The sequence below is a fragment of the Buteo buteo genome, chromosome 13 (genome assembly GCF_964188355.1).
Source record: "Buteo buteo chromosome 13, bButBut1.hap1.1, whole genome shotgun sequence".
In the NCBI taxonomy this organism is placed as follows: Eukaryota; Metazoa; Chordata; class Aves; order Accipitriformes; family Accipitridae; genus Buteo; species Buteo buteo.
The window spans coordinates 14882212-14907410 of NC_134183.1; the positions used below are offsets into that span (position 1 = coordinate 14882212).

At 53.1% G+C, this 25199-nt stretch overlaps 1 protein-coding gene across 1 annotated transcript; it reads left to right on the top strand.

Moving 5' to 3' along the window:
* The first annotated feature begins 20516 nt into the window (after window positions 1-20516).
* On the top strand, window positions 20517-24613 carry CCDC42 (coiled-coil domain containing 42). The gene is made up of 7 exons (XM_075044019.1): window positions 20517-20602; window positions 20925-21030; window positions 21177-21281; window positions 21844-22041; window positions 22803-23024; window positions 23910-24068; window positions 24539-24613. Exons 1-7 carry the CDS (start codon window positions 20526-20528, stop codon window positions 24611-24613), a joined length of 942 nt encoding a protein of 313 aa, XP_074900120.1. The 5' UTR covers window positions 20517-20525.
* The last annotated feature ends 586 nt before the right edge of the window (window positions 24614-25199 follow it).

A 25199-nucleotide genomic window follows, 5' to 3' on the forward strand; every position in this document is an offset into this window, starting at 1 on the left:
GGTTTGCTTTTAACCAGTTCAGCATCAATGAGTCTGAACACTTTTCTCTAAATGGAAAAGTGTGAGAAGTCTTGCAGCAAAGAAGTCCTATTTTCATCCCAATTTGCAAGGAAAAGCAAGGCCAAATGAGCAGGACACCGAGTGGAATGGAAACACTGACTGTACTGCTTTGCTTTGCTATTTAATAGCAAAAAATCCAGCACTCCCTATTTGCCTGCATCTCCTTTTCCTTTCCCGTCTTGCCAGCTTTCCAAGAATCTGAAGCTGTTTTGGAGCCAGCAGTGGATTTTCCCCTCGCTGCTGCAGGGGCTCACCACCATGTCCACCAACGCATTGCACAGGGCCCCTCATGTTGTGTCTCCCTCAAGGTGTCTGAGTTTCTTGGGCTGTTGCCACCTGGGTTTCATTCAAACTGCAGAGCTGCAGCAAGGGAGAGGCCCTGGGCAGGGTGAGGGGGTCTTTTTTTTTTTGTCAGCTACCTCAGAAATGCTGATGAGCAGGCACCCTGCAGCCCCAGGGGAAGGGAAGGGGTTACCAGATCTACTCATGGACACGTCAACTGGTGCAGTGAGACCTGGGTCAGACTGCCCAGGTTGAGTTGACCCACTGTGAGAGGAGAAAACATGCAAGCCCAAGACACATGCAAGCCACCTCCCCAGATGGGATATTAACAGTCCACAGGATGAGAGAGCCAAATCCTCCTCTCTACCAAGCATGGTGCCTATTTGCTAGCATGGAGCTGGGGCAGAGGGACCAATGACCCTGCTCCCACCCACCCGTGCAGGACTCAGGACTGCTCTGGTTTCCATCATGCTGTGTCAGAGTCCTTCCCAAGGGATGAAAATGAAATGCAGTGCCAAGAGATCTCTCTCTCCCATCCCTCACGTGGGAGGAACCTTGGACAGCAGATTGTTTTGCTTCTATCATGGTTTCGTTGTCTCCTCTCATCACAAACCCAGGCAGATATTGGGAATGGCTCCTGGTCAGAGCAGAGCACAGCTGGTGGAGCCCTCACAGCCAGCCTTTGCTTTGCAAAGCTGTTGTCCTCCAGAGAAACTGCTGGAGCCAACCATCTTTTCTTATCTGCACTGCTTTGCTGCTAACAGAACTCTGCTTTTGGAGGGGCATGGTAGGCTCTGAGCTGAAGGGGGCTTTTAGATCCAAGTTTTCCTCTTGTGTTCTCTAAGCTACAGTGATCCTCTTCCTGACTCTTTGGTTTCTCTCTCCAGTGGCAAACGTCTGGAGCAGAAAGTGTCTGGGCATGACCAAGTCCTCACCTGGGCTGACCTGTACACTTTCCCTAATGCAATGTGCCAGGAGCAAATATTTCCTCTGATGTCTCATGCACTGCAGTGCTGGAGCAGGTTCTGGGTAAGGATGCCACCGTCTGTGAGGATTTCTACCTGCACTATTTCAAATGAACTCTTTTCCTACCGTCATGGAAACAAGGAGGTAAATTCCCTCCCTGCAGACTGCACAAGTAAATCGGTCTGCATGGAGCAGAAATGCTCTCTCAGCCCTGTCCAGCCCCAGTCAGGAGCAGCTAACCAGCAGGCCAGGCTGGTCTGGGGACCACAGGGAAGACTGGCGTGTTACTAGTGGACCCAGGTGTCACCTGGGACAGCCCCCCCACTTCTCCATGCCTGGTTTCTCTAGAGCCCAGGAGGACACAGGATTCAGAGCAGGGCGAATCCCCTCCAGCAGTCCCAGAGGAGGCATGTTGGGTACTTGGTGGACAGTTTCAAGCTGTGGTTGAGAAGCCTGTCCTTGTGGCCCTCTGTCTCTGCAGGGCATCCAGAACCCTGCAGCACAGACTGCTCTGTCCCTCGGTGTCCTGGGGTGCCACACACTCCTCGCGGTCCTTCCCGTCAGGGAGGGGACCACTGGCTCCAGGACAGCTGTCGACCTGTGCTGTGCATCTGGAGCTATGGAGCTGCAACCTCTGCTTGGATGCTGTGTGGGTGAAGATGGAGGGAGGCAGGGATGGTACCTCAAATCATTCATTTGCCTACCAAGCTGTGGGACAGCCTCAATGACCTCTAGCTCTCCCTGCCTGCCAGCCATCCTGCCTGGAGAAGCACTGCCGGTGCTGTCAGGCATGCCGGGCTGGACGTGGAGGATGCCCCAAATGCCTCAAAACCAGAGGAGGTGAAAAACTTGTGGGGATTGAAGCCAAAACTGGACAATTTAGTCACTGTTCCTGGAAATGCTTACTCGGAGCCAGGCTTCTATTCCGGTGGGCACAGTTTCGGCCCCCACCTGCATTTCCCACCCTCAGCCGTGCAAACGCACACGCAGTGATGGAAGATGTGGGGACCAGGGCTCTGAGAGAGCACTGCTGACGCATCCCCGACAAAAGAGGGGCTAGCTTCAGAGCAAAGGCCACAGAGAAGCAAACAGGAGGGAAGTAATTGGGAACGAGAGACAAAAGCACAAGCGGAGCTCTGTGGTCTGGCAGCGGGAGTGCTGTGCTGGGAAAATCCTCTGATTTATTGCAAGAAGTCTGGCAGATCGAGGAAAGAGAGGAACAGGGCCCTGAACAGTTTCTAAGAAGCAGCCGCTCCCTGAGTCTTTTCCCCAGGAGATTTTCTGCGTGATGGGGCAGAGGGGTTGTGGGCACACGTGGCACGCGAGCCTTGGGGCTGCCCTGCTCCCTGAGCTGCAGCCTGAGCAAGGATCCAGCACTCCACGGTGGGTGTCCCTTGGGAAAAGCCAGCTGCAAAAGCAAACCCAGCCATTTGTCGTGGGGAATTTGAGAGGTGAGCAGGCAGGACAGACACCACATTGTTCCTCAGCTTGCTGGGGCTGTGGCAGCCAGCGTGCCCTGACAGTGCCTACCTATCCCAACCTGGGGAGCACGGTGGCTGTGAATATCTGACCATCTCCAAAATAGACCAGGGATTGTAGGCAGCTGAGTGTCCCAGCACAGGTAGGTGTCCTGGCCTGCTGGGTGTCTGTATTGAGGGTGGCTTGGCTAAAGCAGCTCTTGTGCAATAAAGAGTGACCCTGGAGACCCCTTTGGAGAAATGCACAATTCCTGTTCCTGAGGAAGCCCTTGCCCTCTCCAGCTCTCAGCTCCTTGCAACCCTCCTTGGACTCATGGCTGCTGTGCAGGGAGAACCACAGCAGCCCCATCTTGAATGTAGGTCATCTCCCCGCTCCATCACGTCACATAGCCCCGTTGAGGCTGAGATGTGCTGTGATGAAGCCATGGCCATACAGGGACTCCTCTGTGCCCTGCAGAGGTGCCTCTCGGCAGCAAATGGAGGGTGGTTCGCTTTGGCTGTCCCACCAGGACACCAGCAATGGGATGGCGGTGCCACGTGCCCCTGGCTGTGGGACAAGGTTGCGGGACAAGGCTGGGCAGGGCTGTCTTCCTCCCTGGGACCCTGCAACACACGACTGGGACCAGCCCAGCAGCCTGGCTGCTTTCCCACATGGGCCTTGCACCCCTGCTTTGGCCCCTTCCAAAAAACGTGCAGTGAAAATGTCACTACTGGGGTACACAGGAGCATTGATTCAGGCTTATAAGTGACATCCCCACTTAAAAACATATTAGCCTTCCGGCTCCTCTTGCTCCCACTCACCTGGGAGCAGCAGGGCTCTCGGTGCTGGATCCCGGCCCCAGCAGGGCTGGTTTTGCAGGTGCTTTGGCTCAGCACCCTCTGAAAATTGGGGAGGGAGTTCCCGTGCCTCCAGATGGGTCCCAAATTGAGTGGGAGTTTGCTGGAAGTGTGACCTCAGGAGCTCAGGCTCCAGCGTGCTTCACCCTATCCCAGAGGTGATGCTGGGGAGATGTCTCAGGTAGGAATGGGCTCTGCTCCTGCTGTGGGTCTGTTCCCCAGTGTGCAAAGAGACTTGCTGGGACCGCATGCCCTGGGGCTCCTGGGTCAGTCCCCAGCCGCACTACACAGCACTGCCAAGCAGAAGGGGCACAGAGCTGCCTGCCCAGGAGATACAGGAACATGCTGTGGGTTTTCCCCTGCCTGCCTTTGCGCGCAGGTTGCTCCCAGCTCTCACAACAGGCTCAGCACCTTGCAAACAGGATTTAGCCACAACCCAGAACATATTACTGAAAAATCAAACAACAAACACATTCTTCTGAATTCCCGGGCTCCTTCTGCTTTTGACCTCCCAGATGGGCCCTGGCAACCCACATACTCAGGGAAGGGTTGGCTTGCTTTCCTGCAACTTCTGCGTGTGCGAGGTCCCACCCCGGTATGTGCACAGCCTCCCGGGGTGGCCGAAGGTTGCTCTGCAGAGCTGCACGCCGGGTGACCTGCGAGCCCAGCCGTGTGCCCGCAGGCAGGCAGGCAGCCCGATGCATGAACCAGCTGCCAGGAAAACCACAGGCAGCAGCACCGGGCAGGTCTCGCTTCCCCATTTAAAGGCAGGGTGAGGCATGAACCACACTCATCTGCCCTTTGTTCCTAGGCAAGTCCTTTCTTGGCCGGCTTTGTTTGAAGGATTCAGAAGGCTTGGGGGATCTTGGGCTGGGTTGCTGAGACCCAAAGCCTATCCCTGCTCCTCAGCTTGGGAAGAGGGGTCTGCCAAGCTCTCTGCACTCCCTCTTGCTCCTCATGAGAGCCTTCATCCTATAGAGGGAACAGCCACAAGTGGAGGGGACCCAATGGGCACAGCTGAGCCATGGATGCACAGAGTTGTTCCTCCTGCTCCACCATGGGCCATCGTGACGTTCAGGCTGAGCTCTGGCTTCAGATGTGCCCTAGACCCTGGTGCCCGTGGCCAGGTAGGAGCCCTGGGAACAGCTTTGCTCCACAGGGAGCAAGGGGGTGGTCAGCAAACCATCCAGCCCAGGGCTCCCGCGGCCGAGGCAGAGCCCTTCTCTCCTGCTGCAGGTGATCTGGGTGGTGAGCCAGGGAGCGAATGAGCCTTGGAGAAACAGGCGTTTGCCTCGCAGGCAGCCCATTGTGGCAGGTTTTCACATGCTTTTCCACCCCAAAAAGCTACCAGAGGTTTCCATCCCGGGAAGCCCATTTGTGAGCAGCAGCTGTACGTAAATAAGAAGGGGAATTGGTGGGTGGCAGGGAGTTCCCGCGAGGATCAGGATTGCAGGCCCTGGGGAAGGGTCCGGCATGGCATCGGGACTCTGCCAGCTCCGCTCCACCCATTGCACCTGCTGCTGCGGATTGCACACAACTGCACAGTTTTAGGGGAAGGGAGAGTCCCCAAGCTCGGGGCAATCCCAAGCAGCTAGAAAGGATCTCAACAGCAAGAAAGGCAAAGAGGTGGGAGAGAGACAGCAGGGAGAGGCAGGACAGGGAGCAAACTGCTCAGCAGACAGCAGGAGGGCGAGAAGCATGGGGGCACCTCGTGCTGCCCGTTCTCTGTCCTGAAGCTGACTCCAGCCAGCTCACCTGCTTGTGCTCACCTGGACACTTTCCCTGGGCAACCTCTATCCCTGTATCCTGGGAATATATCCTCTACAGGCCCTCCAGCAACCCTGTGGATTGAAATCCAGGGGGATATACAGGCAGCATCAGCTCAGGGCTCTCCATATGTCCTGGTCTTGGTAAAGGTTAGAGGGCAAAACGCTGGCAGCATTTCAGCATCTGGCTCTTCCAGAACTCAGCAGATCAGGGTCAGACTCCTACCCTTCCGTTGGCTCTATCCTAGCCTTGACCAGCCAGTGCTGTGGGGTACAGAGGGATCTCAGCTGCCTGCACCGCCCCAGGAGCCAAAGTTCCCATGCAGGACCCTATAGAGATCCATCATGGGCTGCCCCCAGACTGCAGCTCATCAGGGAAGCAGAAGTGAGCTGAGAGCATCTCCAAGAGCTGTTGTGCTCCTTGGGATGAATTGCTTGCCTGAATGTTTAGTTTTTGCATTGCCTCATCTTGGCCAGGCTTTTATGGCCAGCTGGGGACTTGGGCTTGTTCTGAACTCTTGTGCCCTGTGCATAGTTTGAATTTCCTTGTTGTGATTCAGGGGACATGCTGAACTCTGTGGAAGCTGGGGGATGACACCTCCTTGCACTCCTTGCTTCCCTGAGCAGCACAGACACATCCACGGGTGCTTGGAGGGCTTCCCTAGGTCCCCTCACAGTGTGAGGGTGCCACAGTGGGCGGTGGGTCCCACAGAAAAGCACCCGCATAAAGCGACCCAGGGCCATATATAGTCCTACACTCCTTGCAGCCTTCAGATGCCACCCCAGAGAGACCATAGCAAGACTTTGGGGGGTTGCAGGCTCGTCCCTGCCTGGTGCCCACCTGGTGTCAGGGGGACAGCACCCCCTCCTCCAGGGTGGTGGCAGCAGCCCTGGGGGGTGGTTGAAGCACATTCATCCCCCATCACTACCCTCACCTACCCCTGGTTCAGCCTGACCTGTTTGCCTTTCCCCAGCACAGGCAACAGTTGGGATACCACCTCACCCCTTGCTTTTCATGGGATGGGAGTCACAGACACCCCGAACCCCACTGTCCTGAGGCCAGCTTGGACCAGAGCAGCTCCTGCACAAAGCATCTGTGATGGAGAGGGTGCACCTGGGAGAGATGGGAGATGGGACACTGGACATTAACCAAGCACTGGTTCCCCCTCCCAGCTTCCCCCAGACCACCTGCATCCACATGGCCTCTGGCACACCATCCAGGCTGGATTTCTCCCCCAACCTTGCCTATTCTGTCTGTCTCAGGACTAGAACTGGCCGTTTTGGCTCCCTAACATGAGAAATGTTTTGGTTTTGGGCAGGATTTCAAGCGCTCGCATCTCACAGACACGTCCATCCTCCCAGTGGAGAGCTGCTGAGGAGAGAAGGAGCCGAGAAGACGTGGGGAGCCCCTGACCAGAGGCTTTGAGAATGGCCCCTGGTTTATTTATGTATGTAGGGATCAGAAATGCAGAGGCAGCTGCCAGTGAAGTCTCTGCATCCTTGCAGCTCTAGCCCCATGGGACCCCAATCCCTGATCAAGCTGAAATGAGTATGAAACACACCACAGAGCCCAGACAAGCTATACAAAGTCATCCAGCATCCCAAGATGATGGGCAGGGGGTTTGTCAGTCACCAGGGCAGTTGCCAAAGACTTGCTGCAGTTTCTCTCTCTGCCCAGGGGATGCTCAGCAGGGATGGGCACCCTCCCTGGGCATCCCTCCTTCCCTGTCCTCCTGTCCCCAGGATTCAGACTTGGGCACCTTCACGCCCTCCCTGGGAGCCTAGGGACTGCTCATTTCAGAGGCCCCAGGGCTTGGGGGCCATGGGGAGGGAGAGTAAGGGGGGCTGTGCACCAGCCAGCGTCAGACATGCCATGTCATTGCTTCTGGGGCTTTCTCAGCTTTTCTGTCATCTTCCCTTTCCTGAGGCAGCAGCACAAACCAGTTGGCCCAAATGAACCTTGTCTTTTTTCCAGATATCTTTATGATAAGAAGCTGGCTTTGGGGGAGAAGTGGTGCTCTGCTAACCAGAGGGTAAGTGTGAATTTGGAGGCAAGAAAGGAGCAGCCTGTGAACCTAAGACCAGCAATGCTATTAAAACTAAGCCAGCCAAGTTTTCACCCCAGGATCTGATGGAATCCTTGGTCCCAGCCATGGAGACCTGGGGTGGAAATGGGGAGCAAATGAGATGTGTGAAGTGCTTGGTGGATGCCAGCTGTTTGGTGACACTGTCCCCAGCATCTGACCTTTTGGGAGAGTCACTGCTCTCTGTGGCCCACAGGCTTGCCAGGTTGAGGTCCCAGAGTCGTGAGCCCACAGTCCAGCACAGGCAAGGGCAAACCGAGGCACAACAGTCACTCCCCACTTCTACCCTGCCCCAGCCAAGTCCTAGTCCAGTTTGGACCATCCTGGAAATCCCTGGTCTTGTTGGTGGTACAGTAGGGCCAGCAAACAGGGAAGGTCCTCCCAGACTATTTGAGGACTGGAGCCGCTTGCTGCAGGATCTCAAGAGATGAGTGAGGTGGAGGAGAGACAAATAGGAGAGTCCTGACAGATTCTGGGAGGGCCAGGTATGTCTGCAGCTCTGCAGGTGGAGGGAGAAGCTGCGTGCAAGGGGAGATAGCCTGTCTGGAGAGGGAGCATGCCCTGCCATCAGACCTGCTTCCCTGAAGCCCTCGACACTGCATTTCCCAGCACAGCTCATTGCAGCGGAGATCATTAGCAATACTGCCAGCTAATTAAACTGAGCACTCAGTGTGAGCTCCCATAAAACTGCCTTAATAGACTTCCAGCTGTACACTTGCTCTGCGGAAAAGACTGGTCCACCTGTCTTTAAACAGGAGGAAAACCCCACACCACCCTCGCCCTGGAGGTCCTTCCCCCTTTAAACACTCCGGTGGGGTCTTTACTAGCTGGTGAAGGGATATTGTAGTGGGAGTTATTGGCTGTACCTGCCAATAACTGGAGAAGTCAGACCGCCGGTACCTGTGGAGCAGAGTCCTGGTTAGAGGGTTGGCCCCAGCCCACCCAAATCCCAAATCCCAGGGGGAGGCTAGTCGCCTCACTGCCAAGGTCCCTGGGTAGGGACCGCAAGGTCTGGGGACTTGAGAAGTGGAGGAAGGGAAGGAAGGGGACAGGAGAGTAGGGGGGGCCTGCAGCCCTACACCAAACCAGCGTCCTGCTCTGCCCACAGTTTCCTCAGCTCCATTAAAGGAAGGTGGAGACACCCGTGCCCAGTGACCCCCTCAGATGAGCTCCATCCGTCAGGCTCAGAGCCCAGTTCACACCAGTTAAAAACATCCAAATTATCTAATCTGGGACACATTCTTCCCTGATGGGCTCTGAGACCCCGGATCTGTGTGCAAAACCCATCACCTGGCTCAGCCGGGGCAGCGGTGTTTCCCCTGGGCTCCACTGACCACAGTCCATCAGCCCACCTTCCCTCTCTATCTTCAGGGCAGGACAAAGTCCTCCAGGTCACGCTTCAGCATGCAGCCTGGCAGCTTGAACTCAAGACCTGTCCTCAGAGGCTCTGCACAGTCTCACAGACCTATGGAGGGTTTTGGCGACTTCCAGTGACACACCAGTGTGTGCTGGGAGGGCACAAGCCTGGAGCAGCCAGTGCAAGAGGAGCTGCCTGTCCCTGCAGACCAGCCAGTCTTCCTGAAGCACACTTGGCAGCTCTGCAGAGAGTGTATGAGATGCTGCGGGATGCTGAGACCCAGGGCTGTACGATGGAGAAGACAGCCATGGAAACCAGCACTGGTTCCTCACACCCAGGTGCCCACCATCCCTGGGTGTGTGCTCCAGCTGCTCATCTCCTTCTCGCTGTTCAAACCTTTTGCTATTTTTCCCAGAGCCTGGGGATGGCATCACCTCCTCATTTTTCTGGATGTGTGGCGAGGAGCTGGAGGCTCACAGCTTTCCCCTGTCCTCTGCATCGGCTGTGCTGCACCCTGCAGAGAGTGAGAGTGTGTGGATGAGGCTTCCTTTAGTGGAAAACAAAGAGATGTCACATTTAAATCAGAGCTCTTCACTCATTTTCAGCTTCAAGTAAGGGTTGCTCAGGGAAAAGGTACAAATGCAAATTTCAGGGGTAGTGCAGCTGGAACATGAGGATTCAAAACATAAGAACAAAAGCCATGGGATATGGATGCCAATGAAAAAAGCAGGCATCAGCCCACAGGGACCTTCCTGGCAGGGGATCTTTGAGGGCAAGGACAGCAGGAAAGGTGGTAGGTCCTGAGCAGGACTCTATCTCAGCTCCATGGGAAATATTTGCAGCACAGAGAAACACAGGACCTGCCAGGAGAGGTGCAGGAGGGCTGCACAAGCCCTCGAACACTGGAGCATTGAAGGGGAGAAGAAGAGCACATGAGCAAGGCTGAACCTGGAGGGATAACATAGGTGAGCGGGAAGTTGATAGGAAAGCTGAGGCTGATGTGTGCAGGGGCACCACAGGCAGAACGAAGAGCATCTGCAGGCAAGAAGATGAAGAAGACCTTCAGCTCGCTGCTCAGTGGGAAAGAAAAGCAAACAGAGAAGGATGCAGGCAATGCAGACGAGTTTGGTGGTTTCTTTTTTTTAGCTTTAATCTTCATAAAAATCCAGATGTGATCAGATAGTTAATGAAATGGGAGGTGAGAAAACAGGCCAGAACAGAAGAGGTGGGATAAAGGAGCCTGTAGATGCATGGGATGTGTTCAGGGTGGGGGGTCTGGAAGCACTCATGGGGATGCTGCATAGAACAGGAAGACGGGGCGGAGAGGAACAAACCTGGCCAGAAAAAGGGGAGAGATTATCAACCCATCATCAGAGTGATATCGGGCCAAATCAGGGTGAATTATTAAATGGTTTATAAACACTAATACAATCAATTCACACCAAATAAGCCTCATGTCCTCTTTTCACAGGACTGATGGCCTGATGGAAAGGAAGAAGTGATGCTCTGAGGTGTATCAACACTTTGGGCTGCTCTGCATCTCCAAAACGGACCACAGCTCCAACATTAGCCCTGCTTGGGGGAAATCTTATTCAGGCTGCAGGAATCAGTGTAAAACACTGCCACTAGGACACAAGCCATGTCCTCCCCTTCCCCACACACTGCTCCGCTTCTCAAACACCATCCCTTTCCTGGCACAAGTTTTCATCCACACAAGTGCTCCATGGGCTCTTGAAAGGGTCTTTGATGTTGGCCATGTTTTCCAGGCAGTTGGTTCCCTGAACTGAGCCAGGACAGGGCTACCCAAACACTTGTGCCAGCACGGGGGGTGTGAAGGGCTAGGAATGAGCAGCTGGGGACGAGGGACCAGGCTATGTCTCCAGGAGGCACGCACGGATTATGGCAGCTTAACACATTCATCAAAATCCAGCCCCCCCGGGTGACTGTCAGACTGCAGGAGTGGTTCAAGAGAGGTTGTTGGGGATCTCTCCTGGATTTCTGGACTGTATTTTCCCTCCTGATGAAGGCAGTATGGCTCTAATGCACAAGTAACATCAGTGGATTTGGGCTTTATGGGGTTGCAAGCACTCAGGGTGTAAAATGCAGGTCTGGAGGAGGTATTGGCTGCATGAATACAGTGTGGGGAAGGCAGCACGGCCAGAGCAGGTCCAGGCTTTGTGTGTTGGTGTTGGGGGGTGCTGTGCGAGTCACAGGCTAAAGAGGAGTCTGCAGTGCCCAAAAGCAAAACTGGGCAAATCTAGACCTGGGCAGGTCTAATCCTGAAATCTTCCTGTTGTTCACTAAGTGCTGATTTCAGCAAGATTTGTTCGTGTCTAGGAGTGAGGAAGGATCTGGTGCACCACTACGGAGTAGTAGGAAAGGACTTGAGAAGTGTTCTGCACTGTTGCAGGGCTTCGTGGTGAAAAGCCTGGTCTTCCAGAGGGTAACAAAGACCTGAGCATCCCCTTCGCAGAGGTGATCCCAGCCTGTGAGCAGCTCCCGTCTCATTGCATCAGCCTTCCCCTGAAGTCACATCCCGCATGGTAGGATGGCGTCAGACCTACGCTGGGCTGCAACTCACAATGAGGCAATACCATGGAAATGGCATTGCCGGCTGATCGTGATGCCTGGTGCGTCAGCACTCAGAAAAGCCCCAGCTGCGTGCAAAAATATTCCCTCCTCAGCAACTGGGCGTACCAACAGAGCCTCTCAGCTGGTAGAAATATCCTCCCCACCACATCTGTGATTAGGTGATGTGATTCAAGCCAAAGGCCAGAGCTCATGTTGCTTCTGAGCCTGGTCATTGCTGCAGCACTGAGGGTTGGGAGGCTCTGCCCCAGCTGCGGGGTGGGATGGCCACTGCCTGGTGCAAGGAGCATAAGTGAGCAGCCTTGGACTTCATCCATGCTCTTTGGCCTCGCTGATTTGAGCCCCCCCACAGGGACTTCACATTTCTCAGGTCTGGTCCTCTTCAGGAGCCATGGTCACAGCTGAGACATCCAGACATCCCTCTGTTATGGTCCCTGGCACTGACCATACCAGGATCCTGTTTCTCCTCCTGCCCAGCAGCTCTGCCATCTCCCTGGTGTTCACCACCATGGTGCCGTCTCTGCCCAGGTCTCCTCTGATGGGCTCAGTGGAGTCGCATGTGGGGTCTGGTGCCACCAGGCTTGGCAAGAGGGTTTTGAAAGCCTAAGAGCAAGAACTAAACCAGAACTGAGTGCTTGGAAAAGGGCTTTGAGCTCCTCTTGGTTACCAGAGAGCTGAATCTAGCTCAAGAAATCTGAAGACCTCCAGCTTTGCAATTATCCTGCTGTGCATTTGAGCTTCTGTTGAGCTGAAATCAAACCTTTGATGGGGAAGAAAGGGAGGGCAAGACCTTTCCAGCAGCCATGGCATATGAGGCAGCTTCAACTGATGTGAGTGCAGGAAGCTCATTATCTCCAAAAAACTCTGGTGCGCTGGAAACCAGATGAGTGCTGGAGCTGGGGGGATTTATTTAAGGCGGGTATCTCTGGAGCTGGGGATCAGGTCACCATCTCTGTCCCCAGGCTGGGCAGTATGAGAACGGCTTCAGACTGGTGCCACAACCTAGGACTTGCCTCACCCCAGCAAAAAAAAAATAATCTAAGATGAAAAAGGAGGCACTTTCTTTTCACCTTGATGTCTCCAGTGCCTTCCTGATGTTGCCACAAGGCTGGCTGTGCTTGTCAGAGCTTCCCTGGGAAACAACCATTCATTTGATGCTTCTGCATTTGAGATCATTTGCACGACAAAAGATGAACTCAGACGGTTTGGGGCTTATGGCACCCCTGCGTGTTCCTGTCAGATGAAAATCCAGAGCCATGACAGAGCAATTGCTAAAACCCAACCGGGAGAGAGGTCCTAGAAGCGTGTGTACAGCAAACACTGCATTGACATAATTGAAGTATGAATTCTGACTGCTTGGGCTACTTCCACATCCCCAGCCCCTTAGCCTGAATGCTGCCACCAAGGACCAAGTCTCCATCAGCTCTTGGAGAGGACACTAAGCTGGAGGCAGGCCAGCTTTAGGGCAGCTTGCAGGAGTTTGCTGAGGGCTCTTCAGAGATAGTGGGCTGGGTTAAACTTCATGTGCCCAAACTGAGGGGCCGGTCACCTCGAGGAGCCTGTTCCATGCACACAAGGTTTCAAATGGCTTCTTGGAAGGGGTCATTTTCTTAAGGCTGAGGAAGTCCAACTGGAGCATGAAAATCTACTCTCGCATCCTTAGCAGAGCTCATCGCCAAAATATGAATCTCAGCATCTACTTCTGGCAAGGACTGATGTCTGGGCACATGTCGTGACCTGCTTCCAGCAAGGCTAGCCATGAAGTCTACCCACACCATCAGGGTATCCTCCCCCCCTGCAGTACACAGCTCCAGCCAGGCAGACTTCATCTCCTCATCCTCAGACCTCTTGTTTACAGGTCAATCCCAGGGAGAATTTGGGGGACTGGGCTCAATCCAGTGATTAGGCAGGTCCCCAGCCAAGTGAGGGGCTGCAGGGCCTGGCAAGGATGCTCAAGGTGGCCAAATTGGATGTGTCTAAGTGAGTTGGTCATGGCAGGTGCCCTGGATAGTCCATGGAGAGAAGCAGGAGCTTCCAGAAGTTCATTCAGCCTTAAGGGATTAGATGTGTTATACCCTGGGAGTGCTTATCCTTCTCACCAGCTATAATGGGAGTCTGGGATGGCCTGACTGCATTGGAGACATCTCCATTCAACACATCTACCATGAATTTGGATAATGATCCTTAAATGTGCTCTCTGCAGACACAATCCAGATCCCAGCTTGAACTGAAACAGGCTAAGGGCAGTTTGTTGCCCCAAAACCCTTGGGAAGGCGTAGTTGCACCTGCCTTGGTGCAGACCTGTGAGCCTTCACTATTGTTGGGAATGCATTTTTTGAGCAGTTTAGGCTGTGGAAAAGGGGAAGCAAACTATTCCTGAGAAAAATAAATGTCTGCTGCTGCTTTGCTTTTGTGTCCAGACGGGGACCTGTGTGTCCAGATGTCAGGGCCTGGGGACCAGCTCTTAAAGCTGGAGAACAGGCAACATTTGAAGGCTGGAAGCAGACCCACCCCTCCTCTTCCAGCTATTGCATCCTTCCCATTGCACAGCAAATGAATGAGCCCATTTTAACATGGTCCAATGACTGCTGCTGCCATGGGGATGTCTGGACACTGAGTCATAGTTTGCTTCTTATTCCTGCTGCATCATCCTTATTTGTTGATTCACGGACCACTGTGCAAGAAAGAGCAAACTGTCCTTTTTGATCTCTTTTACTTGTAATAAAGATTTGCTCAACAAATGAGGTCTTAAAATGGAAACATCCCTGAATACCTGTGTTGAATTGATCTTCTCCAATCGGAAAGAGTATTCCCTTTTTCTCTTATTCGCCCAAATATCCAGACTGCTGTTCTCTTGCACTGAGAGCTGGCAGCAAATACTCACCATCTCCTTCCTTCACTGCCACGTGCAGGCACCCTTCTTCTAAACAGGCTGAACCACACCAGCATGGGAACAAACAGCTGAAGCACCAGGAGTATCGGGGAGGTGTGGAATAACCCTTTCCAACAAAGCCTACACACCGATTTTATTAGTGGGCTCACCAGTCTACTTCTTTTTTGCAACCCAGCTAAGTGAGAACAGAGATAGCTTATTGCAAGAAAGAAATTGGACAAGTTACTGCCCTGATAGTGGAGCCTGATGCACACAGAAACCCACCGTAGCAGCCAGGGAAGCCAAAACCAACCTCTCCCACTGACACAGGCAGGAAGAGCAGGCAGCTCTGCTCAAAGTCACACGGTGAAGTGGGATTTCAGGAGGCACCGCAAAACTGATGGTGTAACCATGGTGTTGGGGAATGGCTAACCCCTAGGCTTGTGTGATTCAGGTCTTACAGAACGAAAAAACTAGGCAAAAAGTCAAACACAAAATACTGCATCCTGACTACTTATACACTTGTCTTTGGGGTGATGAGTTTTCAGGGGGTTGTTCTTTAACTGGAAACTTCTGTTTAACGGAGATTGAAGAGCCTCGCATAATCCCATGGCTCCAGGATGTCAGGCTTTAGAAGTCCCTATATAAACACATAGGGACTGACAGTGAAACCTTCACGTAACAGGGAAATTTCCTGAAGTGACACCACAATGCTGGTAAGGCTGGTCCTCCCAACTCACTCTCATCTTCGGCATGTCACCTGCACTTGAAGCAAGCAATAGGCAGTGACTGCCCTGCAGGAGCCCCAAGGGCAAGTCTGGGACCAGGGCAAATGCTGGAAGCTGAGGCTACTCAGCAAAAAGGTTCTGACCCGGATGGCAGAGGCAGAAGCAGGCAAGGATTTCCTGTGGCTGCACGGCTGTCTGGTGGCAGCGCAGAGCTGCCCTGTGCCTTCCCATTAGCCCATGCTGTCTCTCAGGTGCCTGGAAATGACTAAGTGAATTTAAGCGTGTGCTAGTTTGCAAATAGGTGGAGAGTCTGGTGTTTGGAAACCAATTCTTAGCTCCTTCTCCTGCTGCTTCTTGCATCAGCCCCCAAGCCTGAGCCTCTTCCTCCCCCAAGCCACAACATGGGAGGTGCACCCTGAAGGACCCTTTGGATTGGGGTGCAGGTACAGATGTTGGGACAAATCCCTGTCAGGGAACCCCGGGAGAGGGAAGACATCCACTCCACAGAGCAGAGTCCAGCCTGCCCAAGAGGCGCTGAGCTTCTTAGAGGAGATGGGCATCTCCAACAGCCTTGGCTTTCTGGGAGTTAAGCCGAAATCTTGCTGTGCTGGATGACTCAGAGAGAAGGTAGCAGGGGAGCACAGTGGGGGGGGCACCCAGCAGTGACTCAGGCTCCCTCACCCCTTCCCCCTTACACATCAGCACATTTATCCTGCGTTGCCATCAGCATCAACTGCATTCACACCGAAGGGACAGGCTGGGATGGGAACAGGGCAGAAGAAGGGTATGCTGTGCGGAGGGGCTGGACCCTTGCCCACCACCAGAAAGGCTGCCTGGAGTTATACCAGGGCAAGGAAACAGGCAGGACTGAGACTGCATCTGGAACTGCACACTTGTTTAGTAAGTGCTCCCTCTCCTGGGCCGTGTCCGCACTGTCCCAGAGAAAATTGAAGTACTTTGGCAATCTGGGAGGTATCAGGCTGGACAGACTCGTGGAGCAGGGCAGGGACCTTCCCTCGGCTCCAGACGGTCCCAGTTCCACATAGGAACTGTTCCCCAACTCCAAAAAGCCCTGGGCACTCAATGAAGATGCTGTGTTTTAACATCCCCATGCTGTCTGTGCCCACCAAGGTACAGCATCATGCTCTCCCTGGACAGAAGCTCATCTTCTCCCTTAAGCCTGTCCTTTGGGGACCTAAGAGCTGAGGAAAGATGCTGGGAAGAGATTTGGCCATTCAAACTCATGCCAATACAGAGCCCAATGTGATTTAGAGGAATCAGCTGTCACCAAGGGCGTTTTGTACTGCGCTGGCTGCTTCTGAAGGCCAGAAGGAAAAGTCTGTGTCAGCTTTCCATCAGCCTTCAACTCTAGGGGCTTCAAAAGCAAAGGAGATTTAAAAGAAAAAAAATAAATAATGCAGTTTCCTTCAAAGAATAAAAAGGTGGGGGATGTACCTAAGGGATGAACAGAAAAGGTTTCTCCTGGGTAGCTATGACTCAGAAATGGCATTTTCTGTATTCTAATAAGGGATGTCAAGTCAGAGGTACTTTATTCATGGCAAGCTGATGCAGTTGCTATGGAGAGCATAATAGGAAGAAACTCTTTTAATGCATAGTGTATTGAGGAGGAAAGCGTTTGTCGAAGATAAAACCTCGGTGTGAGGATAAAAGTGGCAAATGGTGATTAGGAACATTAAAAAAAGAAAAAAGCTGTCTGCAAGCACTTTCACCAATGCTGTGAAATGCAGAGTCTGATCTCATCCTGCTCAGCTTCCCTCCAGGCGGGCAAAGGACCGAATCCCAGCTCAGGATTTCCCTTCCACTGGACACCAGCCCAGGAGGGTCCAGCACTCCTGGACTCAGGTCTGCTGACAGGGTCTGTTGATTTTGGAGCAGACAAGAGCCAGAAGAGCAGGTGGGTTTGGGTGATTCATGGGCTGGGTTCACCAGTCCTGTGGGGATAAGGATGCTGCAAGACAGAGGAGGGAGTCAGTGCAGATGCCCAGAGCACCGTGGTGCTGCATGGTGGGTACCTGCATGTCACTGCGTACTTAAAATTCAGGTCTCTGTGTTAGGCCAGCTAACAGCCTTTTCACCTTCAGGGGAAAATACACACAAGGTGTATTTTCAGACCCACTTGGTCACCCATGTCTTCCCCTCTCCACCCATCACAGCATTTCCTCTCCCTCCATCCCAAACCTTCGTCTTCCAAGCACTGCTTTCGCCTCCTCTTCCCCTACCAGCCACGAGGGCTGAGATCACCTTTCATAGCTTAGGTTGTTCCTATGTCCCCAGGATAGTGGCTGTTTGGTGCTAGTCCCCCTTTTGATTCCTTAGTAATTTTTCTGGTATGGACGCTCGACCCAAGTGTCCTCTCCACAGCAGACAGCTGTTCTGGGCAGAGCTGTGGCCAGGTAATGCAAGCACAAAGGGCTCTATCAGAGCCTGAATGCACTGGATATGGCTGTTGGATAATATGTGAAAGGGATCATACTCGCAAAGATGAAAGAGTCCAGAGAAACACTGGAGAGAGGGAACTTTGAGTGATACCCTGGCGCAGCCAGGTTGGGGACTGCCACAGAAAGCTATGAACACATACGAGCTTCATCAGTGCAAACATGGAGGAACTCAGAAAACAACAGCAGACCGGGGATCCCCAGTAATGTACCCAGACAGACCCAGCCATCCTGTCCAGGCTTTTCCTGGGGTTGTCCCAGGAGAAGTTCAGCCCCATGTACCACATGGGAAACCCATCAAGGTGAGTCCATGGGAGCCACTCTCCAGAGCACCTTCCCAACACCCTACCAGACATCACTGGTACCCTGGCAACACCACCACATCTTCTGGACTTAACAGTCCTGTGCTCAGCCAGCTCACGGTCTCACACTGAAGATGACCCCCCTGAATAAAGTTTTGGGGACTCCTGGCCTCAGACAATGGCATCAGACTGGCTTGCTGCAGTGCACATATTTTATGCTAGTCATTATGCATTGTGGTGATGGCAAGGAGCGAATGTCACAAGGTGCTGTACAGATGGGGCACACAAAGATCTCCAATCCAAGCAGCTCTGCTGTCTGCTGAAACAGGGGAGGTGGAAGCAGGAGCAGAGGGAATCCATGAGATAACATTGGTGATGGCTAGTCTGTGGGATGCCACACAAGAAAGGCTGAGAGTAATGCAAGCAATTGGAGCTTGGCTCTCTGCTGTGCTAAGCCTGCAGCTCCCCACTGCCAGCCCAGGGCAAAAAGGATGCACAGGAAGGGGCTTTCCCTGGGCACAAGAGTATTGGGAGATCCCCAAAACTCTGTTGAGCCCTCTAGCATTTGATTGACCCTCCTTGGACTCAGCCAAAACTTCCACTGATCAATAAAATAAAACCCAGTGGTGACTTCTCCTTCATTCATAAGCTTGCAGGCAGCAGTAGCTTTGCTCAGAGTGTTCAGTGTGGAAAGTGAGAATCCCACAGCTATCTATGGGGGAAGGTAAAACCCCAGGGATTTTATTATGGGCTGCATTTTCTATCCTTGCTGTGGAAGGGCAGCATCTCCTCAGGAACAATGAAATACCGTGAAGCCAAAGGGACAGGGGCAGCCCCTAGGTGTTATATGTGCCTAACAAGCAGGAAGGTAACTGATTACATCACTTGGTCCCTGGAGCCCATCTGTCATTTGTGTGACAAAATGGCACATAATGGGGAATTCTCAGTCAGACTGGGAAGTCAGCCAGTGCTTCCCCTTGGAAATGTCTGTCTCCAATTATTCATAATGATAATGAACTTTAATTGCTTGATGTGCTGATCCTGGTGCCCAGCACCTGCCTCAGACTGCTCTCCCCAAAATTGTAGGGTTTTTTTCATTTCAGACAGCACAGTTCAGCCAGGGGAGGACAAGGACACACACAGCTCTGCAGCTCTGCTTGTGTGAAAAAGCAGGTAACTGTTGCTTCCCAGAGAGAGTCTGCCCCAACTCCCAGCTCTGCAGCAAGTACTTGAAATTCAGATGCACTGAGACCTTCCTGGTTTCTCATCCCGTGGGTTCCCATGCTCTGCTGGGGACCAGCAGCTCCTCCAGCCCAGGGGATGCAAGGGTCGGCAGGACTTTTCCAGAGAGGATCCCTGCCTGCTGGAGGAAGGGCTGAGCCCCCTCACCTCACAGGCAGGCACAAGCCCCGCTCCCAGGCAAGACTTGTCCCACTCCTGGCCAGGACTTGTCCCTGACAAGGTCCAGAAACTGCTCCAGAAGACCAGGCTTAATCTGCCTGACCTGTCAGGATGGGAACAGCCCCATGATAACCTCGGGATGGACAGAGGGAAAGTCACCTGTCACTGACGGGACTGATTTGAACCTCAGTAAGAAAAGCCAGGCATATTCACTGCTTTGCCTTGGGTCATTTGTCTCTAAATGAAGCATCTCTCATGTAATAAATGGTCCTTTCCTGGGCCATACATCTTCTTGCTGTTTAAAGTGTCAGATGGATCTGGCAGACTTTCCCTAGCTCCTACTGGTTTATAATGAGCAAGGGGGTGACGTTTGCCTGAAAACAATTTCCCTGATGCAAGTTAGGGTTGTAACAGACATGAATACTTCTCCCTCCAGAGAGTCATACCCTTTTCCACCAAGCCAGGGGTGTTTCAGCTTCAGTAGCTCACAGAAATGCTCTTGTATGTTGTCAGTGAGGAAGCCAGAGACTGACAGAAGCAAACACCAGAGGGTGAGATCTCCTGTGGAAGGAGCAGATCCCAAGGTCACCATCATCTGTAGGTTTTCCCCCACCCAGCCCATGAATACCACCACTTTATTCTGGGCAACGGACCTTGTTCAAATGCCTTGTTCTAGGGAAAAAATAAATTAAAAAAAAATCAGTTAATTTTAGTGAATGGTAGACCTCAGTCTCACACAGAGAGGGAACAATGGGCAGTAGAGTGATCAAGCATCCCTGAGGCTGTGCCTCAGTTTGACTGTCTTTTCATCTGGTGTTTTGGGAGAGAAGGAGAAAGCTCCTGCCCTGAACTCTGAGACAGTGGGATGTGGATGTTGGGGACGCTGAAATACCTTGCCCAAGACAGCAGAGGTCACAGGACACAAGGGCTGATTTTTAGCAGAGGAGAAAACAGAGAAAATGAGAGTAAGAGAAAGAAATCTGCATTTGTTCAACTTTGCTTTAGTGCTGAAGAGTCCTGGTCCTGGACACAGTGGTCAGTCCCCCTCACTGATGTGGTGGCATCACCCCGCTTCAGTTGCCCAGTAACCACCCCAGCATCTTCCGTCTGCCCCTGGCAACTGTTCCATGCCAACTAACCAACAGCCTGTGGCCACAGGCACGACCGAGGCAAGGAAGGTTCTGGGAAAGCAGAGGCAAGAGGCACCCAGGGGCTCATCCCCTGCCCGGCTGCCTTTCCCACGTACCGCCAAGCCCTCAGGTTTGCAGGGCAGCTCCTGGGCTGACTTGGGAGAGGACCAGTGCCAGGAGGACCTGAGCCCCCTGAGCCCTGCTGGTGGCTGGAGCGATGGCCACCATGGGCGACGAGGACCTGTTGGCCTATTTCCACACACAATACAGGCGGAACCTCCTGCACTTGCTCAGGTGAGGGGGCTCCTCCACCCACCTCCATCCCCTCCATCCTCTTCTCCTGTCTCCTCCATCCCTCCTTCCCCCACTATGGCGAACTCCCATCCCTTATCTCCACACTTCAGTCCCCTCTTGTACCTCCCTCCCCCAGCCCTGTCCCTCCCTGTAACACCTCCTTGCTCTGTCAGCGGGATGCCCACTGAAGAGGGGTGGGGATGCCATGCTGCCAGATGGGATCTGAGACTGTGTCCCAGGTGGGGTGACGGGGCAGAGCAACCCAACACCCTGCCAAGGTACTGGACCTAGTGTGTAACCTTAACGAAAACTTCTGTGGCAGGAAACTCAAACTGACAGAGGAGGACTCCCTGTCTCCATTTATTCGCCTCCAGGAGAAGAAGAAACAAGCCCAAATGATGCACAAGGCTCTGGAGGTGAAGGAAGAGGTGAGAAAGATGGGACGGTGCTGGGGCATGGTTGGGAAGGCTTGTGGGTTTTTTGGAGGGCAGCAGCGGGCAGGTGACTGGCTCTGGGTGCAGGCGACTGGCTCTGGGTGCAGGCAGCCATGTCACGCTTGTTCTGGTGCTGCCAGGCCTTCAGGGAGAGGATGAAAGTCATAACCTGCCGGTGGAGTGACCTCCATGCCAAGGAGGCTCAGCTGAAAACCTACATGGAGAAATCTGGGAGGACTTTAAAGGTACAGCTGCCCCTGATCAGCTCAGCTGACATGACCCTGAGCCGCACCACCACCTCCTCCCCTCCCTTGGGGAGACGTTCTTGGGCCACCACATCTGTCTAAGACTCCCTTGAGCCTGGAGTTGTGAAGAACAGGACTGGCAGGGTATGGGGTTTTGTACCACAGATGTGGAAAGACCTGGTAGGACTTGGGCAGGAGAGAGCTCGTCCTGTACCAGTGTGATCTCCTGAGGGCCCCAAACATCCCCCAAGAAGGGTCTCAGCCTGTCCCCACTGTTGACACCCGGGTGTCTTCCAGGGACAGGTACCAGTAGGTCTGAAAATCAGAGTGCCGTCCCAGGTGCCTGTCTCCAAGACTGAAGGGTCAATGCAAGAGGGATGGCCCTGTTAAACAGGGAGTGAAAATGCTCCCATGAGCGCTCCAGCACTGGTCTCTCCTCTGTGAAGGTATCTCCTCCCAGTGCTGTTGAGTGACCCAAACTCCATCTTCCCTTGCCTTCCTTTCCCTCTATGTGTGTGTGTGTGTGTGTGTGTGTGTGTGTTGGTGGGGGAAACATCACCAGGAAAATGATAAGATGCGAATCCAAGCGCTGAAGAAAGCCAGCAAAGAGAGAGAGAGGAAGATACAAAAGGAGAGTGAGCTCTTGAGAGCTAAGAGGGAACTGGAAGCCCTGAGAAATAAGCACCAGAAACTCTCCAACAAAGTGCAGAAGTACTCCATCTTCAACAAATACCTGGAGGATGTGGTGAAGATCTCACAGGTGAGCTTGGACATGAGAGAGACAGATCATGGCCTCAAGGAAGGCCTTATGTGGGTGTTAAACCTAGAGGACATAAGGCAAGTCCAGGGAAATCATAACACTTGGTCAAACCCAGAGACCTCAGATAGGATGGGAACAAGTTCCCTGCAACCAATGTGAGCCAAGGGGACTGGAGTTAGGGGAGGAGAACCAGAAAAGGAGATGAAGGCTTGAGAAAACCAAAGAAAAACTGTTAGAAGGGAGAAAAGCACAGGGCTGAGGGGAATGGGGACCCCTTTGTGTGACTGTTTCATGTCACATTGATGGTTTGGGAGAATTGAAAAGCTGCCCAGGAATGGGAACCCAGACAGTTGTCAAAAAAGCTGTGCCCTCTTTCAAGGTTGCCCGGGCATCACTCCATGCATCGTTCATACTCCTGCAGTCCCAGCTGCCCCCCTCCCATATCTAGGTGACATAGCACTGACAGTTGCAGTTGTGCTTTGCGTTTTATTGAAGCACTGCTCACCTGGGGAGGAGATGCAATATCTCCCCTTGCTTATGTCAGTGACAGCTCTGGGACTAACACAGTGCGATGTCATCACACAGGGAATGTGGCGATGCTCACAAATCAACTGGGGCAATAGCCTCGTCAAGAAGGGAAGATCTTTTAGCTGGGGGAGGTGTTGTCCCTGGTCAGGGCAGGGTGCCAAACAGCACGAGACTTGCAGTTGTGATGGGGGAACGGCAAGGGGATTGCTAACACCAGGAGCCCTGTGCTGCAGTTTGAGGAGATCCAGGAAGTTATTTGGCGCTACAAGACACTGGTGAGGATGCACAAGGACCTGCTGCAGGCACAACTAGAGCACAAGGAAATGTCCAAGCAAGCCAAGGTGCTCCTGGACCAGTACACCGCACAGAAAGAAGCTGAGATCCTGCAGTACAAAAATGAACTGGTGCAGCTCCAACTACGTTTTGACCAGGCTCAAAGTGACGTCCTCCCCTGGGTAAGGAAATGTGGGGTGGGCAGGGGAAGATGTCCAGGGCCTGGCTGTGTCAAGACCAGCTGATGGCTCATCCCTAAGCCATGGGGTCATGGCAGGGCCCAGTAGCAGCCTTTGTGATTGGAGGAGATGCCTAATTGCATCTCTCCAAGGGGTTATAGAATGAAGAATGACAGACCAAGTCTGGAGCAGTTACATCAGGGCTTAAAACAAGGTCCGTGTCTCGTGGTCTCTGCTGTTCATGACTCAGGCCTCAGAGAGAAGCTGGTTTTGCTGATTTTTATTATTTGTTTTCATCCTTTGCACAGCATCTGCCCCCCAGGTCTCACCCCTTCTCCTTCCTCCTCACCAGTCCAAAAGTGACCAGTGTGATGGTAAACTGGACTGTAATGAGGTACATCAATGTGTAGCCAGTGCTCAGTATGCAGAAATGCCCTCAGCTCTGCTGGCCTCTGCTCCCTTTGCACCACTCTGAGAGGGGCTTGCCAAATTCCCTTATTGGGTACTCCAGGAGTTGGGTCCCATCAGGCAAAGCTGGAAAACACTTGGTCTGGGAGGATGGAAGTGAGATGTGCTACTCCTGGGGTACCAGCTAGCCCTGCTGTGGGGAGTGCAAATGGGACCTGCAGGGAGGACCTGCCAGACTGAGGACCGCAGGAGCTGGCAGAGAGATGGGGAGGTTCCTGGGGCAAGGAGCAGCTGTGGTGGTTGCTGGATCTGCTTCCACACCAAGTTGAATGACCTCCAGCACAGCCCTGGGCAAGGATAGGTTCCTCCTAGCAAAACAGATGAGTGTGAAAGTTAGGGTCTCCAAGCCAGGGTCTCCAGTGCTGAAGCAGCATCTTTGCTGGAGCATGTCCCCATGCTGCATGTGTCCTCTCTTCTCAGGAGACTTGCTGGGCCGACATCCAGAACACGACTGCCAAGAAAACCCTGAAGCTGGGGACCATCAAGATGGCCATCTTCAACCTCTTCCAGTGCATGAGCACGCAGCTGAAAGCAAGCCTGAACGTGCCAGTGGATGACAGCCACAGACAACTGAACATGGTAAAGCCAAGCCAGACCCTGCCCAGAAAGAGGAGCAGTAATGACTCTCAGCTGCCCGAAGGGAGGAGAGAGCCCAGAGAAATCAATGTGCTCAGCAGACACCTTCCTTTTCACCTGGGCTCTCTCCTAGGCAAGGGGAATGGGCAGAGGACAGCAGGCAAACCTGTCTCATCTGAGGAGGTGGAGCAGCTTGTGGGTCCCTGTGGGGGTAGAAGGAGTGGGAGCCAGGCAGGCTGGGGCAGGAGCTGCAGATCAACCCATGGCCGAGGTTTGGTTTCATTCACTCTTGCCCTGAACTCAGACTCATGCACAAAAGCCTATTCTGGTGGTGCAGATCCAGCAAGGCAAATGCCTTATCCTCCTGCTCAGTTTGGTTGTTGAAATTGCCCTCCAGAAGGGCCAACAAGCTCCCCTCTGCCTCCTGTTCCCAGCCCTGCTCTGAGCTCTGCCATCTCTCTTCCCCACCCTAGATTCAGCAGTTTATCCAAGACCTCACAGACATCTCTATGGAGGTGAAACGGAAGGACATGCAGAACCACCAGTGAGCAGCTATACTTACGGACCTATAAGGGATATACGAACATGACCTGCTCTGCCAGCAAAGGCTCAGAAGGGTGGGAAGGGAAAGAGGAGGACAGAGGGCTCTACAGATATTGTAGGCTCCACCGTAGGTTACTCCAGTGAAGTCTCATACCTTTCTGGCTCTTCTGTCCTGCACAGTTGCTGACACCTTTTACACTATTAAAAATAACCAAATATTTTAAGGTGTCTCTTCATTTCCTGGGAGGATTGGAAACGTCAGAGCAGCTCCGTCCCACAGCTTCACCCCAGGCGCCATTGGGGTGCTTTCTCTGGCAGATGGGACTCTGGTTGCAGGAAATGGTGTCCCAGCAAAGCATGAAAGATTGGGAGAGCAGACTGGGACAGGAATATAGTCTCAAATAGGGATTAGTACTCGTGTTCACATTTGGACCTCCCACTCAGCCTAAGCTCTGAGATATTTGAGAGGGTTGTCACAACAGGGTGGGGGGACTGTGCTTTGGGAAAGCTTCAGAGATTTTCCACCACCACACCCAGCACATCCGTGGATGTGAATTCTCTGCACAGCCATGTGCTACGTACTAAAACTCA